The sequence below is a fragment of the Parus major genome, chromosome 1A, assembly GCF_001522545.3.
Source record: "Parus major isolate Abel chromosome 1A, Parus_major1.1, whole genome shotgun sequence".
NCBI lineage: Eukaryota > Metazoa > Chordata > Aves > Passeriformes > Paridae > Parus > Parus major.
Window position 1 is genome coordinate 5460298 of NC_031773.1, and position 17459 is coordinate 5477756.

Here is a 17459-nt window from a genome sequence, read left to right on the forward strand (position 1 = left end):
TATGCTGACAAAGTCACCTACCATTAATAATTTAATAAGAAAATAACAGTGAAAAAAACCCTAACACCAACATTTGCAAAAAAGGGAAAACTCTTCCCATTTCTCAGAGGAAAGTTGGTATTTATTCACACTGGTTAGCCTCCAATTACTTGAAATTTACAATTCTAACAATACTAAAATGCATTTAATTTTTTTCTTCCTTAATAACCAGATATAATTCCTACCCCTAGTTTAATCCCTAAAAATTTATCCAAACTGGTGTACTGTCCTGATTGCAACAAGTTATTTCATCACAGACTCGTTACGTCCATCAAGTTTGTTTATCTGTTGGACAAGATATGTTGAAGAAAATAGTCATTTAAGCATCCTACCTCTTGATTCATCTTTGCTGGAATCCTTGTTCTGGGAATATTTTTCATTATCTTTAAACAAAATTGCTGGCACAAAAGCCTTCAAATCAATGAGATTCTCATAGAAGTTTCTAGCATCTTCATCTTCCCAGATACCCCCCTCCAGGTCATATTCTCCAGGCTTTCCTGGTGTGAAAATATCAATACCAGGTCCATGTTCTGCCAAAACAGTGAAATCGTAAGAAAGTTATTTACACATATTTATAATCTTCTATGGTGAGGCACTTTAGAGATTAAGAGTCCTTTTAAGAAAGCATTAAACTATTTATTACTAACTCTGTTTTCACCTAAATATTTCAATGCATACTTTAAAAGTGTTTTTAACAACTCAATATTAGTATTAGACACATCAAGAAATTATCCTAAAATTGTGAATTTCATTTTGATTGAAAATACAGACAGAATCAGAGGAAGTAAAATCAAGAAAAACAAAGCAGCACAATACGTGGTATTATAAAGTTGGAACAGATTTTAATAACATTAGCATTAAAAGTAAGCACTTCGAGTATGATGTACCCCACTGGGTTTTAGGAATAAAGTTTAAAAAGAACAACTTAATATTTAGAGGCATTCAAGAAACACCACCTTTTTAAATTCAAGATAATTTAAGGCAAAAGATACTCATGATTTCAACATCTCAACTAACCTTAAAGTTTAGATTTAAAGGCATTGAAAGCTGCACTTTGCTTAGGCAAGACAGACACACTTAGTGGCTTACCTGGCTTAACAGTATGTTCCTACTCATAACATCATGACCCAAAATATATTTCAAATGTATTTTTTAACAGTATCAGCTTTTAAAATTCTAACAGTTTTTAAACACTAAAAATGGCATAATAATAAAGAAAAGGATCAGGTTAAATTTTTTTTTAATTTTCCATTTATTACTCTATCTCCAGAAAAAAAACTAAAGAGATATTACTTAGGTTTCCAAAACTACACAGAATATATAATATGGTTATATATATATATATTACATATATAATGAATATATAATGGTTACATATTAGGCATAATATTAGGCATGATTACTTTAATTAAAAACATAAATATATTATTCATTAGCTGATATCCTTCAGGGGCAAAGCCTAAATGAAATGAAACCAGCAGAAAGAATACATTGGTAACAGGGTTTGGTTAGTTTTTCCACCACATTCAAGCCAAACCCAGGGTTCTGTTGACCTGCTTTAGAATCTGGCTTACCCTCAGGGGTTGGTTTCTCTTGGGGAAGGTCAGGCATGTTCTCATCCAAAAGATCAGCCAGAGACTGAGAATTTGCCAACAGCTTCTGATATGACATTGCAAATTCCTCATATTGCTTGTGTCGATCTTCACTCAGCTCTCCCTTGGAGTGGAGAATGCGTCTACAAAAACCAAACTTACAGTAAGACCACCTTTTTCTTTAAAATATATTTGAGCTATGCCAAACCATTAGGAATTTCTCTGAGCAGAGCTAACCTGCCCTCTTTGAGTGAACTGTAACAATTCTCATTTAGACTGCAATAGTAAACATCTAAGTGACAATTATTTTTCCAAACCGCTCTGAATTTCCAACTTCGATCCCACTGAGGACAGTACAGTCACAGAAGCTCCAGCTTCCATATCCAAAGAGAAAGGCCCATTTACTCTTTCCCATGATTAGGCTGCAATAATCCTAAAAATACTTACATAGTAAAATAAAATACTCAACTTTATGAACAAGCTAGATAGAAGTTGTTTTCCACCTATAACAATCCACTTCCATGTTGTTTAAATGATTATACATGAGCTATTATCACCAGGAGGGTCAAAAAATTTGCAAGCAGCCCCACCAACCTTCCAACAGACCCAGTTATTTCAAGGCTATCAGTCCAAATTATGAGCAGTTACATTTGTTTCTTTGGCTGCTCTTTATTTTCTTTTACAAAACTATTCATACTTGTTTCAAATAATAATTTTTAAAACTGAAATCTGTTGTCAGCTAATCACTGCTTATAAGTGCTGGAACTACTGACCATGCACCCTGCATTGAGATGAAAGCATCAAAAGTCTGAAAGAAAGTGCAAATGCCACAATTCCCAAAGCAGGTTGTATCATTAAATTATCATCTGTAGGATTCCATTACCATTTTTATTATGCAACAGGCAAACACTCACAGTCTTGCCAAAAGACACAAGCATTTTGTGGCATAAGTATTCTGAAATATTAAAGGCAATGTAAGTTGAGGGATATCAGTCTTCTTGTTCCAGGTTAATTGTAAAACAAGTCCTCTTTGTACACATTCACAGGGTGAGCAGCCAAATTCCCTACTCTGCTCAGAACCAGAAGTGGACACAGGTGTCTGGCTAGAGAGCAAGAAGCATTAATGCTGGCAAAAGTACTATTTCTCTGACAAAAAAACCACTTATTTAACATGTATTGCCCGCTCCTGCAAAGTAGAGCAAAGAAAAATTAACAAATTAAATAACCACTGACTATTTGTGAAGTGCTATAGTTCAGTTTGGATTCAGGAAACACATCAAGTGTCAATTCATAGCTTTTCCATGAAGACTGCTGTCCATTGCATACATATTTTAAACCAGCAGCTTTGAAACTGTGCTATTCTTAAAAAACAAAAAAACCAAAGTGTTGTAAAAACAGTACAAGGCTTTCAGTTCTCAATTTCAGTTCCAAGAAGACCAGTGTTAATAAATTCAAAGAAGCTAAAGCAAATGAAGCAAACATTAAAAAGCATGGTTCACCTCTGAGTACAATTACAAGTACAGCACACTGTACTTGTCTTACTATATGTCTCTTCAAAGCACAGGGCAAGTTCAACACATGTTAAAAACATCCTTAATTTAGACAAAAGAAGTTTCTTCCATAGCTTACACTTATTTCTGAAAACTCTCTCCAGAATTTGGTAATCAAGGTGTTTCCTTCCAATGACACAGACTGACAAGTTTGGTTGTGCCTTCAGCTGTGTAACCAAATGATCACCAGGTTCTCTGTTATGTCTATATTAAAGTCAAAGTATAACTCAAGGTACTTTTCCTAACTAACCACTTAACCAACAACACTTGAGTCTGCTTTAATTTTATGTAAGTGATTCCACAGGTAACACAGCACTAAAGTAATGTTAATTTGGCACAGTAATTTTAAATTAATTCAACCAAATTGTACAGCTTAAATTATTTCACATTCTCCTCACAGAGATACATTTATGGGTTATTTACCTGACAAAACATCATAACCTAAACATGTGATGCATTTCATGCACAAAAGGGAACAGTTCACTCCCTATTCACTTCATTGATTGTGGAATAACACTGAATAAAAACTAGAGCAAAAGGGATCAATTTTTAATACATGGAGAACTGCTTTAGCCAATAGGTTACTGGGATTTTTTCTAAAAAAAACTGAAACCAACCCAACCAAACAAAAACACCTAAAAAAACTATCATCCACAAAAAATATTCAAAACCAAGTAAGGAATTAACTGCACAATCACTTTTCCAAAATCCACAGTTTAGGAAGATTTCTATAATACTCACTGACTTCTTACTTTGCACTATGTAGTGCATCTGTCTTGCTCTCCTCATGCCTTGCACTTCCATAGCAAGGAAATGCCACTAATCTGTTACAGATGTTGTAAACAAATAAAATCTGGCAGGAAAGTTTTTTGATATCTTATTTAACAAAACTCATTTTAACTCCTTAGAAAAAATTGAGGAATGAACACCTTGAAGTTCAGAGAGAGAAATAACAGAGTTCTCTTAATCCAGTGGTAAATGATAGCTCTCCACATTTCTTCCCCAAAACAAAGCTTTGCAACCAAGTTCACAGGGATAATTCAGACAAGGTGTTCAAAGAGGTCCCTCATCTGCCCTCGTCTGATTTATTCAAAGCAGGCTTGGTGATGAGGTCAGACCAGGCTGCTCAGGCTCTGTTCAGTCATTTTTATCCAGTTGTACAAGTAAATATTATATTTTTCTCTCTCCCAGATAATTTACATTCTTTCTGTTTCTTGGTTTCTTAACATATTTTGTACCTCTCAGAAACTTTTTTCACTCTATTTTCTTTATAGACTTTGTATACAGACTTTACAACACCCACTCATTGAAACGCCAGCCAGAACCAATGTGCCCAGAACCAATAATAATGGTGAAAGCATAAAGGTTCATATTCATTCACTTTGAAAAAAATACACCTAAGCCAATAATGCACTTTGAACTAGTAACTACCTCAAAAATCAGTTTATGATCCTGTGAAATTCGACACTTGGCTGAGACCAGATAGGACTGCAGCACAAAAGCCACCAGCACAATGGATTCTTGCTTTGGAAACATAAAAGTTTAATGCATTCCAAGCATATATTTGGTTCTGGATGGATGTCCAGACTTTTAGCTGAAATATATGTCTATACACAGTATAGGACACAGTAATTCATTTCTATCTGCCTGGAATGCTTCTAGAAGAAATTAGGAATGACTGTTTTAAGACTAGCAGTTGGGTTTAGGCTGGCTCCAATAATGAGAATCCAGGATGCTCTAAAGCAAACAATTATTAAACAATGTGAACATGGCAGAAATTAAATGATCCAAATATCAAGGTCTGCATAAACATACCCTGCAATATTAGTACTACATAAAAATATTTTGAAGCACTTTTATCAAATTTTCTATGTCGTCCAACATTTTAATACATTTATTTAATACCTATTTTTCCACCTTGGAGTGTAATAGATACCTTCTTAATTTAACCTGTTTTTTCCTTCATCCTGGTACACTAAAAAAAAGTAAACAAGCCAAAGCAATTGTGGCATATGCTTCGTTAGATACATGTGGGTGGAAAGGGAGAAATGAGATTGTGCCAACTGGAAAAGGACAGTACCAGCTGGGAAAGCAGCATTGCTCGCATGCTGATAAGGAAACAGCACCAAACAGTGTAAAGAGAATTACAGCTAAAGGTCAACCACCCTTTCCTTTAAAAGATATTCAGAGTCTGTTTTGTCTCTGCTTTTCAAGTACTCAGAACAAATTTAGAACTTTTTTTTAGAAACATTGCAGATCACACTTATCTTCTACACACTGCTAACAGACTTTGTTCATAAATACTGCAACAAATCTAGGCATTTCATAAATAAACTAATTTTTACTCATAAGCAAAAAGCAACATTCAATTGTCACCTGTTTTGTCTTTCAATATTTTGTAGCTCCCTGTGGTCCCTTTTCAGGTGTTTGGTCAAAGATGTAAAGTATTCCTTCAACAAATTCTGGAAGGGCTGTTGTTTCTCTGGGCTAATTATCTCACTAGGAGGAAAGCTCAAGTTAAACTTCTCTGCAACAGTTTTTACTTTCCTTGGTACCAAACCAGCAATGTCATCTCCACAGTGCCGACAAAAGCTGATAACCACAGAAACGTGAGTGTGAGATTCTCGGTCAGCGTTAATAATATTTTTAAGCTGCTCATAGATTAAAGACAAACCTTCCTTGTCAGTGAAAATCCCAACTATTGTCAATTCTGCTATGAAACGCAAATCAGTTCTTAACTTGGTAATGTTGGGAGTCTTCTCTTCTTTCCTTGCTTCAAAATGTTTTTTCCAAGCCTGAAGTAATGAAGGAGCAAAATCAGCATATCGCTGGTGAAAGAGGGAACACAAGTGCACAGCGCAGTTCACGTCTGATATTTTCAGTTTGGCCTCCACAATAGAAGCCACTGCTTCTGCAATGTATTTGCTTAAATTCAAGCTATTAAAGTCATGGGACAAGGAGTCCCTTTGTTGCTCTGTAATGGTTTTTAGCTTCTTAACAAAAGCTGTGTTCTTCTTCAGACTGGAGTCCAGTCTGCTGAAGAAGTTTTCCTCCGGACGACTCTCCGGTGCGTTCTGGTTTTTGCTGCGGAGCTCTTTTCTTGCCTGATGGCGCTCCCAAGCCTCCTGATGGAGCTGATGTGCTTCCTCTTTCTCCCTATGCAACATAAAAATTAGTCATTTTTGTTATGGAACCTTAATCTCAGGGTATCAGTTCAAAGAAAAAAAGGTCACAGTTGGAAAACCAGTTCTAACACAATTTCACCTTACTGTCTTCTTAAATAGCTACTAAGCTAATCCTAGAAAGCTAAAGCCTCTGCTTCAGAAACTCTGTTTAATTTTTCTGTTGCAAAGGGCAAGTACTACTTCTTACAAAACAAAATTTCTCAAATATTTCTACGTAGAACACATTAATCCCAACAGACTTGGAAAATATAAACATGAAACTCCATTTACTACAGATTGAGATGAAGTTCTGACAGAAGAGGAAACAGCCTTTCAACAGGTTACTGTATTACATTTAAGGAAAATCTTTTATTGCTAGACAACTGAAACTACACAGAAAATTTGGAATAGGTGAAATATATCTGCCCCAGCTAGAACTTGGCAATGACATTGCCTCAGTCTTAAAAGTGAAATATTTCAGACCTCAGAATGGCCAGAACCTCAGCTTTACTGGTCTAAAGATGCCACCTTCAACACTGTACTACCATTAAGAAAAGTGCCATCCGGGTATCAGTTGTCTGTGACTAATTAAAAGAAATTACATTTTTCACATCAGATTTGCTCCTGTTATGGATGGTCTGCAGACCTGTTAAGAGTCTCTATTCCTAATTTTTGAACAATAACACTTGATTTTAAATGCATCTCTGCTTCTCTATTTTTCTGGTTTCGGCTGGGACAGAGTTAATTTTCTTTGGAGTATCCTGTATGGGGTATGTGTTTTGGATTTGTGCTGGAATCAGTGCTGATAACACAGGGGTGTTTTTACTACCGCTGGGATGGGCTTACACATAGTCAAGGCCTTTTCTGCTCCTCATCCCACCCCACCAAGGAGGACTCTGGGGCTGCACAAGGTGCTGGGAGGGAACACAGCCAGGACAGCTGACCCCAACTGACACAAGGGATATCCCAGTCCATATGACATCATGGTCAACACGTAAATCTGGGGGAACAAGGAAGGGGAGGGATGATTGGAGTGATGGCATTTGTCTTCCCAAGTCACTGTTAAATTTGATGGAGCCCTGCTGTCCTGTGGATTGGTGGGGAAGCGAGGAATGAATTCCTTGTTTTGGCTTGCTTGCCTGCACAGTTTCTGCTTTACCCTTGAGGTGTCTTTATGTCAACCCATGAGATTTCTCACTTTTACTCTTCTGATTCTCTTCCCCATCCTGTTGAGGGGAGGGAGTGGCTGTGTGGGGCTGATGTCAGCTGGGGTTAAATCACATTTACTCAAGCATAACTGTGCTCTCCGTGGTTATTGCATGCAGAACACTATCAAATCCCCATAACAGAGACCTACGTAACAGAAGTTACAAGTGAAAACTTAAAACCTCTTAGAAGTCATAAAGCACAATCAGGCACATAAAATTGATAACACTACATGCAACTTATTAAAAGTAACTCCAACACTTCATCTCTTATGACTCTGATCACAGTCCTGATAACATACCTCCAGCATTTGGCACAATTAAACCTTTAAAAGATAACTTACTTCAGCTGAGCAGCTTCTTCTTCTTGTTTCTTTTTCTCTTCCTCCTCTTGTTTCTTTTTCTCCTCTTCTTCAAGTTTCTTTTTTTCTTCTTCTTCTTTCTTCTTTTGCTCCTCTTCTGCCTTTACTTTATCCTCTTCTTTCTTCTTCCGCTCCTTGTCTTCCTTCTTTCTTTTATCCTCTTCCATTTTTTTCTTTTTATCTTCAGGAATTTTTAAGGTCTCCCTCTTCATGCCAACCTTCACATCTTCTTTTGGCTTCTCCCTGGTGCTCACTGGTCGCCTTTCACCAAATTCTTTTTCTTTGTTATTTAACTGAGATTCTTTTTCTTCCATATTTGCTGGCTTTTTGCGCTCAGCTGGCATTGTGTTACCCAGGCAAACCTGCAGAACCACAGGAAAACAAGTACTTTTCAATTGCTGTTGATATTTCATCATTTTTCACAGCCCACCCATATTCACTTAACTCACAAGTGTGTGACTCATCAGAATAAAGATTTACGTTTTCTTGAACTAAGGAATGGACCTGAGAGGTAAAAACTAATCATTTTATAAGCATGTTGTTCTGCAAAGTTGTCCTCATCATGAATTGTGAATAAAAGTACCTTGCTACAACTCAAGGAATATAAGATCTTGAACATAAACAAGTCCATCTGAAAAAAACAAATAATTAAAGACTGATGAAAACAAAGTACCCCAAACTTAAAAATAAGTGTATGCTTGATTCATCAGCATGCATCTGCACCTCACTGACCTTTCTACACATCTCCTAAGAATACTCCCCCTTCCACTACCACTACTTAGAGTTGTAGGATAATGCAGGTTAGATGTGACCTCAAGTAATTCAACCTCCTGCTCAAACCAGGGTCAGTAATGAGTTCAAACAAGACTTCTAGTTTCAAGGAAAGAAACTGCATAACCCCTCTGGTCAGCCTGCTCCAATGCTTGATTATCCTCATTGTGAAAAGGCATCAACTAGCTTCCTTCTTTTCTCACCCCTCCCCAGATTTCTCCAGCGTCTCAGCACAAGTAGCAGCTGAAGAGTGAGCAGTGCTGACTAAGCTGTACGCACAAACCTCCCTGCCAGCAGAGCAAACAGAAATAGTATCAGAAAGGCTACAATTATCAAGAATTATCAAAGGCTACAATTTCTCTCTAATTTTATTCAACCAACACTTTTGTAAGAGCTTTAGCCTCTTTGGGTTTTCCAGCCCTCTAAGCTTTGGTTTCATTTGGCTAAGGACACAAAATGTAACACATACTGAACACAAAAGGGTAAAATCACAGGACAGTTTTGATTAGGATGAAACTGTGACGAGCGCCTAGTTCAGCCAGTGCTCCAAGGAGATCCAAGCAGATCAGAGGCATGGCTAAGGCTTTAGTATCTACAGGAAGAGAGAAGCAATGGTCCTCTCTGGGGACACTGAGAAAAAGCTTTCCCAAAAACCAACCTGGAAATTGCCATGCCCTGTACTGTGTTTGTTTCTTTTCATCCTATCCCTGCACAGCTTTGAGAAGAGGCCAGCTTCATCTTCACTATGCTCTCCCATTAGGTTTCTTAGGACAGTAATAAGATTTTCTCCTCTCTTCTTACAGATCAAGAACCCCATTCTCTCTGTTTCTCTTCAGATATCATGTCCTCCCTGTGCTCTGGGTGATCTTCCAACAGTGTGTCAATGCCTTTCTTGGGAACAGAGAACCCACACCTGGATGTGGTAAGTACTGAGCAGAGAGGGGAGACTCACCCCCTTCAGCCTTACGATTAACTCCTGGTCCTACAGCCTAGAATGCAAGGGCATTCTGCTGACTCATGTCAGGCTCAGGTGGGCCAGGCAGGACCACGAGGCAATTAGAACCACCTAGGCTTTTACTTCAGGCTAAATTAATTTCTTAAAACTAAAAATAATTTTCACATATTCACATGTTTCAAGTTAAATGCATGTATAAGTGGACCGATATGACACCACTGCATGTGATGCCTTCTGCACACATCATTTTATTAGTAACACCAGTTTCATTCCTAATGCCCACTCCACCTTTCTAACATTTTACTCTGGATGATGAAAACAGGCTCGATTCACCAATTCCCTGCATCTATTTAGAGTGGATAATGAGACACTTGCATTCCAATCTACTAGAATGCTTCTAGTATTAACTATTTTGGAGTATGTTTGTTTATAAATGAGACTTCACAATAAAGATATGTTTCTTAATAAACATTGTACATTCCCTCTGCCATCTCCCAAACAATAAAATGACAGATTCATATACTATCTATCCCACTCGTATGAAACCCCGTATTACAATATTTAAGGTGCTAGTCCAAGGCTTCTGAAAAAAAAAAAAAAATGGTCTGCAAAAATTTACAGTATCAGTATTCATATCTGGGCAGTGACAACTTACCAGTGGGGAATCTATTCATGACTTGGCTTCTGGCAGCAACTGGCAACAGCACCAACAGAGACTGATACTGATTTATGGAAATCAAATCAGCATTGCTTAAACAAGCAGTAGCACATTTGGCTCCCTAATGCATGTCTACAACCATAAAATTTCAGATCTCAATATCTCAAAACTACTCAGAACCACTGAATTCCAAAAACACTGATCTTAAAACAGTATTATTATGAAACCAGTACTTAACCGAAGAGGGAAGGGGTTGCCTATATTTAAAGAAATGATGGAACCGTATGTCACAATTCCAATACTCTGAACAAAATATCCAGCTAGATATGTAAGTTTTAACAACAAGGTCATTTACCACAATCATTACGGTACTTGAGCTCTTGCTAAATTTAGGAACTCTGAATTCTGTTTTAAAAATGCATCTGATGTTTGCTTGTATAAAGGCAAACCAGAGAAGACGGGATAAAAAGAAAAGGGATAGAGCATAATTGGTCACATTATGGTTTTGACCAAAAGGGCAGTATTATCCACTTTTTCCCAGTGAACACTGGAGTCCAAAAAACCCCCAAAAATCTCGTTTACAGTAGGTTTCTGTTCTGTATCCCAGAACAGGTATGTTGCAATACTTCTCACTACCTTCTACGTGTACAGCTTCTTATCTCCCAAACCTTTCCGATGGCTTTGCCAGCTCGTTTGTGGCGACACCAAATGCCCCAGGGCAGGAGGAGGCGGTGCGGCCGCTGCCTCCAAGCTACACCCGGGCTGATCCGGCGCGGAGCTCCACCCGGGCTGATGCGGTGCAGATCCAGGCTGAGCTCCCAGCCGGCGCAGAGCCCCCATGACCGGCAGAGTAGAGCTGTCCCACAAGCAACTTTCCCAAAAGCTGTGGGAAGCAGGGAAAAATGGAAACAGCTGGCTCACCTGGGCCTCATTTCCATAGGAAACCAGGCTGAAGATGGCATGGAAACATTGAGAGAAACTTTTTTCTATTTAATATCTCACATTTACATGAATGTACTGATGAAAAGGCATAATAATGACATGAACTCCATAAGCCAACAGATGAGACAAATCAGCACTCACACCAGAAAATTATGAAGGACAGAGAAAACAGAGACAAGACAAACATCCCTATGCCTTTGGACTCTTAGCAGCCCATTTCTGCAGTGACACATGATTTAACACTCCTTCTCAGTTTCAGAACATACAGATAATATGTTTTTAGAGGGAACTATTTCACCTAATTTTTCAGTATTTGACATACATTGACTCATTTGCAATTAAGTCAATTTTTACTGTAGTTAAGTTTCTATTTTTTTTTTTAAAAAAATCTTTTTTTCATAATAATAATCAAATAATAATCAAATTCTAATTTCTTGGAATTTGAAAGAATGGTACTGGGTTCATGATACTCTGAGCTCAGAAACTTAATAGCCTTGAAATACAGAATTAACATTTAAGAAAAACCATCTCTGTATTTACTCTTGAGGAAAGCAGAGAGTAATATATGGTATTCTACTTTGAATCTACTCACAATTCAGAATAAAAGAATAAACATCAACATTTGGCCCTCAAAGCAATCCTCTCAAGTCAATAACAAGTCTACTCTCAAAACCTGCAGTAACATGATCCAGAATCCCCATCCCTGCAAACACAAGTACGAGGGAAGGAAATATACTTCTATTAAACTAAGTACAATGAGATTTTTCACTAGAAGTTAAATGGATTACATACACAGTCTTTTCTGCAACTAATCTATTACAAAAGAGATATGGGAGATAAGGAATGTAGGCAAGATGTCCCACCTCTGACTGGCTGAAAAATCCCGAAGAGCAACAAATTCCTCCATCACTAGTTATCATACCATTAGAAGGTTCCAAGAACTGAAATGCAGTTAAAGTTCTCTTAATGCAAGGTAAGGTGCATAAGAAAACTACCCAGGTGAATGAGGAGAAAATAAACTTAGAGGTAATGGAAGATGAGACACAGCACACAGGAAAGAAAAACGTAATGCAGAGAGAGAGAAATCCCCCACACAGTGGCACAGAAGGTTCACAGCATCACAGAGTATTCTGACTTGGAAAGAACCCACAAGGATCATCAAAGTCCAACTACTGGCAATCTACAGGGCTTCCCAAGAGTCCTGAGATGCATGTACCTGAGAGCATTGTTCAAATGTTTCTTAGGTTCAGACAGATTTGGTGCTGTGACCACTTCCCTGGGGAGCCTGTTCCAATGCCCAGCCACCCTCTAGGTGAGGAGCCTTTTCCTGATATCCCACCTAAACCTCCCCAAACACAACTTCAGGCCACTGACACATCTTCTGGGAGGCCTGCCGAACAGCCGGGCACTTTTACTTTCGCTTCTACACCTCTCGGGGAGAATGTTTTGCTGCCAGACTTGCAGGAACGCGCTTTCCACCGCGAAACAGCGGCCTATAGACAAGGCACTAAACATAAAAAGACTCCTTCGCTACCACCCCAATCCCCGCTCGCAGCTCTCCCGCAGCCCGGGCCCTTTCCCGGATGGGACCCGCAGCTCGGGAACAGCAGCTTCCTGTTCTCTCCGGCCTCCCTCTCCCCGAGCTCTCAGGCACCACCACCCGAGCCTTCCCTATCCGAGCCCCACGGCCCCTCTGCCTCCGGAACCCCCCTCCTCTTGCCCCTGCCAGGCCCCTACGTCCTCCTCCCGCCGTCCCCAAGACCCCTTCCTCACACACACCCCGGCACCGCCCTCCCGTCCCGTCGGTACCTGTGCCCGGTGCCGACATGGGCCCGCCCGGCGCCGCCGCCGCCACCGCCTCCTTCTCCTCCTCCGCCCCTCCAAGGTCCCCGAGCGCTTCTCCCCTCACGGCGGCCAGGCCTCCGCCGCGCTGCCCGACCCGCGGCGCAGCCCCGACCGAGCCCGCCGCGCCCGGCCCGCCACGCCTGGGCGCGAAGGGAGGAGCGGCGCCGCTTGACGGCGGCAGAGCAGCGGCTGCGGGCGGCGCGGAGCGGCGCTTCCCGAGGGGCGGGGGTTAGGCAGCGCGCAGGGCAGCCCCGCGCGGGGTCCTGGCGGCGACGGGTTACCGGGAGTGCGGAGGCGGAAGGGGAAGAGGAACGGGAATGAGAGTGGGAATGGAAGAGGAAAAAGGTTCTGCCCCGCGTCCCTCACAGCGGCGGGGAAGGGGGAAGTAGCCTCTGAATGTCGCTTCCTTGGTGGCCCCAGCGCACGACTCGGCTTGTGGCCCCGCGTGACGTCACTGCAGTGACGTGTCTGTGCCCGCCAGGCGTCACGGCAGCCGTCTTGTCGCGGGTGGGGCCCTCAGGTGTCACTGTGATAAAACATTGGGGCGACAGTGTCTGAACACCAAATTACTGCCTAAGAGGTAGTTTAATGGGCGTGCATTACTGTGCATTTAAATTCTGGGCTCCTCTGTACAAGGGAGATAAGGAACTGCTGCAGAGGGTCCAGCAGAGCCACAGGGATGAGGAGGCCTCTGGAGCGTCTTTTCTGTGAGGAGAGACTGCGGGAGCTGGACAGTCTGGAGAAGAGAAGACTGAGAAGGGATTTCATGAATGCAAGTAAATATCTCTAAGGCAGGTGCCAAGAGGATGGTACCACGTTCATCTCAGTGCTGCTGAGTAACAGAGCAATGGACATAAAACATAAGAGATTTCACCTCAAATGAGGAAGAACTTCTTTACATTGAGGGTTGCAAAGCACTGGGACAGGCTGTTCTCAGAGTCTCCCTCTCTGGAGACATTCACAACTCACCTGGCTGTGTTCCTCTGTCACCTGCTCCAGGTGACCCTACCTTGGCAGGAGGGTTGGACTGGATGATCTCCAGAGGTCCCTTCAAAACACACCTATTCAGTCATTCTGTGATTCTGTCACTGGGTGTGTTTTCTAGGCTAAATTTGGTCTCTCTGCCCTCCTGCCCAGTCAGTGTTTCCACCTGGACATCTGAGGATATTTTACAGTGGTGAATTTAGTGGCACAAAACTCCCAGATTCGTTGAAAACGCTCTCTGCCTGCGCATCTGGGCACAGCATCACCTTTTGGGCAACTCTAAAGCTGCCTAAGCTGGAAAAAGCTGGCACAGCCCAGAGCTGCAGGGTGAGAATCTGGTGTTTATTTTACGTTTTGAATCTAGGTTCTGACAGAAGCTTTTTCTTTAGGTTGGGAAAGCCTTTACAGCCCTCTGGGCTTAGAAAAAGCCTTCAGCAATATTGGACTGTGACAGCAGGCACAGTCCTGGGTGTGCATAATGAGATTGTTCAGCTGTTAAAGTTGTTTTTTATTCAGAGGCAAGAGCTGGCCCCAAGAGAAGACACTGTTTATTGATGCAGAGCTTTAGGTGTGTTCTGCCAACTGGTACAGGACTAGACAGGTTGGGGTTTTTTTTCCCAGGGAAGAGCTCTCCTCCCTGCTGTTCAACCTCATTGCTCATTTTGCAGACATGTCTAAAAATCTCTTTTTGGAAAAGTTTGAAAGGATGGACTCGTGCTTCACATCATTTACATTTCCCTGCTCACAAAGATCTCATTTGCTTGCCAGAATATCTTAAACTACCAAGTTGATTAAACTGATTCACTGGAGTGGAGAAGACCTCTGAAAGAACATAGTAAAAAAGGGAAGAGAAAATCCATGGTAGTGTTGGCACTTTATTTTCCAAAAGCATCAATCCTTTGGCCTGTCAATGGGTGCCTTTGGATTACTCTTTTTAGGGGGAATTTGGTTATACTTGGGTTAAGTATCAGTGGCACTGGCATTACATGAAGAGATGTTGGCTTATTTCCTTTTGAAGCTCAGTGTTGCTGCCCTTTCCAACATGAATAAAAAGCGCAATCACTACGGTTTTGAAAGGAAAGCAAAAGCTCCTTCTGTGTTTATACCACACTCCCACATCTACAATTATGTTGGAGCTCTCTCTTGTAAAGGCCCTGCAAGCCAATCTTGTTTTACCTTTGGTACCTCAGAAAACTTTCCCTTCTAACATATCTGTTTCATTTGTGCACATACCAATCAAGCTTTTTTATTCATTTACCAATGTTGTTTCCTGAATCTCAGACATAAAGCATGTCTTTTTTGTGTAATTCCTGAAACTCTTCACAAATTTTTTTATGTTTTCTCAATTACTGGCATCAAATTTGCACACAGTATTCAAATTGTGCCAAATACTGGCCTAATGTAGAATCTGTAGGTATCCTCTATATTTTCTTGTAGCCAAATCCAGCAAATTGTCTTATTTTCTGAGTGAGTGGATATTCACATAATTTTTTAGACCCATCTACTTTTTTCTCATTGTTTTTGGAGATTTTTTTATAGCCACTGTTTCCTGGAAAGGAGCTACATTTTAGTGCACATAACTCTTTCAATGTGTGCAAGCTTTCACCTCATCCTGTTAAAATAAGTCGTGTTTGCTTATCTCCATCTTGACTCTCAGATTCAAGGTAACCTCTCTTCACCACTTACCTCCAGGTGACAAACTTCATCAGCACTCAAGGTGTGGGCAGCTTTTTTGGCTTGATCTAATTACTAAAGTACCAAGGGGGATAATTCCTTTGGATATATTCCCACTGCTGTTGATTTTCTATTCTGCCAAGTAGTCAGACACTTACTATTTAGTATGTACAGCCTTGGTTGTGGAGAATTTCTAGTTTTTTTTAGTGAGAGCATCATGTACTACTGAATCAACCTCACACAGGAGCCTTCTCTAGGACAGGCTTTGTGTCAGAAGAGCCAGGCTGGGAGAGTCACTTTTCCTACACCCCCAGCAGTGGTGTTTTCTGCTGGCACAGGTGCCACCTTCTCACATTTAGACATGAACCAAAGGCAAAAAAAACTTTCCTTGACCTAGATATAGCTACAGCAATGCTTTAGCCACATTTAATCATGTTCTACTCAAGATGATTATGTTGGCAAATCTGTGAAGTACTTTAAATCTTTATTAACTGGATTTTTATTCACATAAAAACCCTAACAAGTTGACTTGATGAGATATATATTTCATAAACACCTGCTTAGACTTTATTAAACCTTTATCAAGTGAACTTATATATACAAATATTCAATTAGTTGCCTGAGATCCACATTGTGTGACTGAAACATCTCATTGGAGAAACTGGAACATTTTTAATGTACAAACCTATTCCTTTCAGTGCTAATTGGGAAATATTCAACTAACTGCCTATTTGATTCAAAGCAAAACCACATTGATATCTGCTGTTTGACAGGTATTTGCTTAAGAACTGTGGAAAAGTGTTTCATCATCCTGCAGTCTGCCTGCAACATTTTTCTTTTCCCCAGGCAGAGAATGGAAATATTTAACTGTATCAATATTTTCACCCTCTCCACTGTCAGCTTCAGAAAAATCACATAATCTGGCAGCATTATTTTCAAGGTTCCTTTGTTCTAATTGAAAAAATTAATATTCACAACCACATTTCTACTACACTTTACTGTATGGGCCACATGTCCACTGTCCTTCTGTCACTGTATCCTTTTGCCCTCCTTGCTGCATAAAAGGTCACTTATTTTTATATTTTTCTTCCAAACTGGGTTTTATAAATATGCATATACCCAACCATACAGGCCTCAAGGAACACAAATGGCCCCTCTGCAAGAACTGTGAATATCATAAAATCCCAGACCAGCTGGGGTGTTTGAACTGATTTAGTTCCAAAATCCAGTTCCACCTGTTCCAAAGGCAAATACCATGGTTTGATTTGGACAAAAAATGCTCTTTGACTTCCTCATTGTGAAGGTAACAGGAGCACAACCAAGCCTACAGACAGGGAACTTGCCAGTACCCCAGACTTGCATTCACACAAAGTTTACAGAATCACAGGAAAGTTGAGATTGGAAGGGACATTTAAAGATCTTCTGGAGTAACCCCCTGCCATGGGCAGGGACACCTTCCACTGTTCCAGGTTGATCAGCGCTTCATCCAACCTGTCCTTGGACACATCCTCAAGTGGGGCATCCACAACTTCCCTGCACAATCTGTTCTTGTACCTTACCATGCTCACAGCAAAGAACATCCTCCTAATCCTAATCTAAACCTACACTCTCTTGGTTTGAAGCCATTAATCCTGGTTCTATCACTACATGCTCTTGTAAAAATTCTGTCTCCATCTTTTCTTGACTCCCTTCAGGTACTAGAAGGCTGCAATTAAGTC

General features: G+C 40.4%; 1 protein-coding gene across 5 annotated transcripts in view; it reads right to left on the reverse strand.

The window, feature by feature from the left end:
* UPF2 (UPF2 regulator of nonsense mediated mRNA decay) overlaps positions 1-13178 on the reverse strand; it is a 52372-nt gene extending 39194 nt beyond the window's left edge. The window contains exons 1-5 of one of the 5 annotated variants that reach the window (XM_033514341.1): positions 12102-12158; positions 7895-8274; positions 5558-6337; positions 1614-1774; positions 372-569 (exon numbers count right to left, since the gene is read on the reverse strand). In XM_033514341.1, coding sequence (XP_033370232.1) covers positions 372-569; positions 1614-1774; positions 5558-6337; positions 7895-8274; positions 12102-12158 — 1576 coding nt within the window. Of the gene's footprint in view, positions 1-371; positions 570-1613; positions 1775-5557; positions 6338-7894; positions 8275-10293; positions 10839-10932; positions 11192-12101; positions 12161-13047 lie in introns of those variants that run through there. The other 4 variants (XM_033514342.1, XM_033514340.1, XM_033514344.1 and 1 more) reach the window with 4 other exon arrangements.
* Between the last annotated feature and the right edge of the window lie 4281 nt (positions 13179-17459).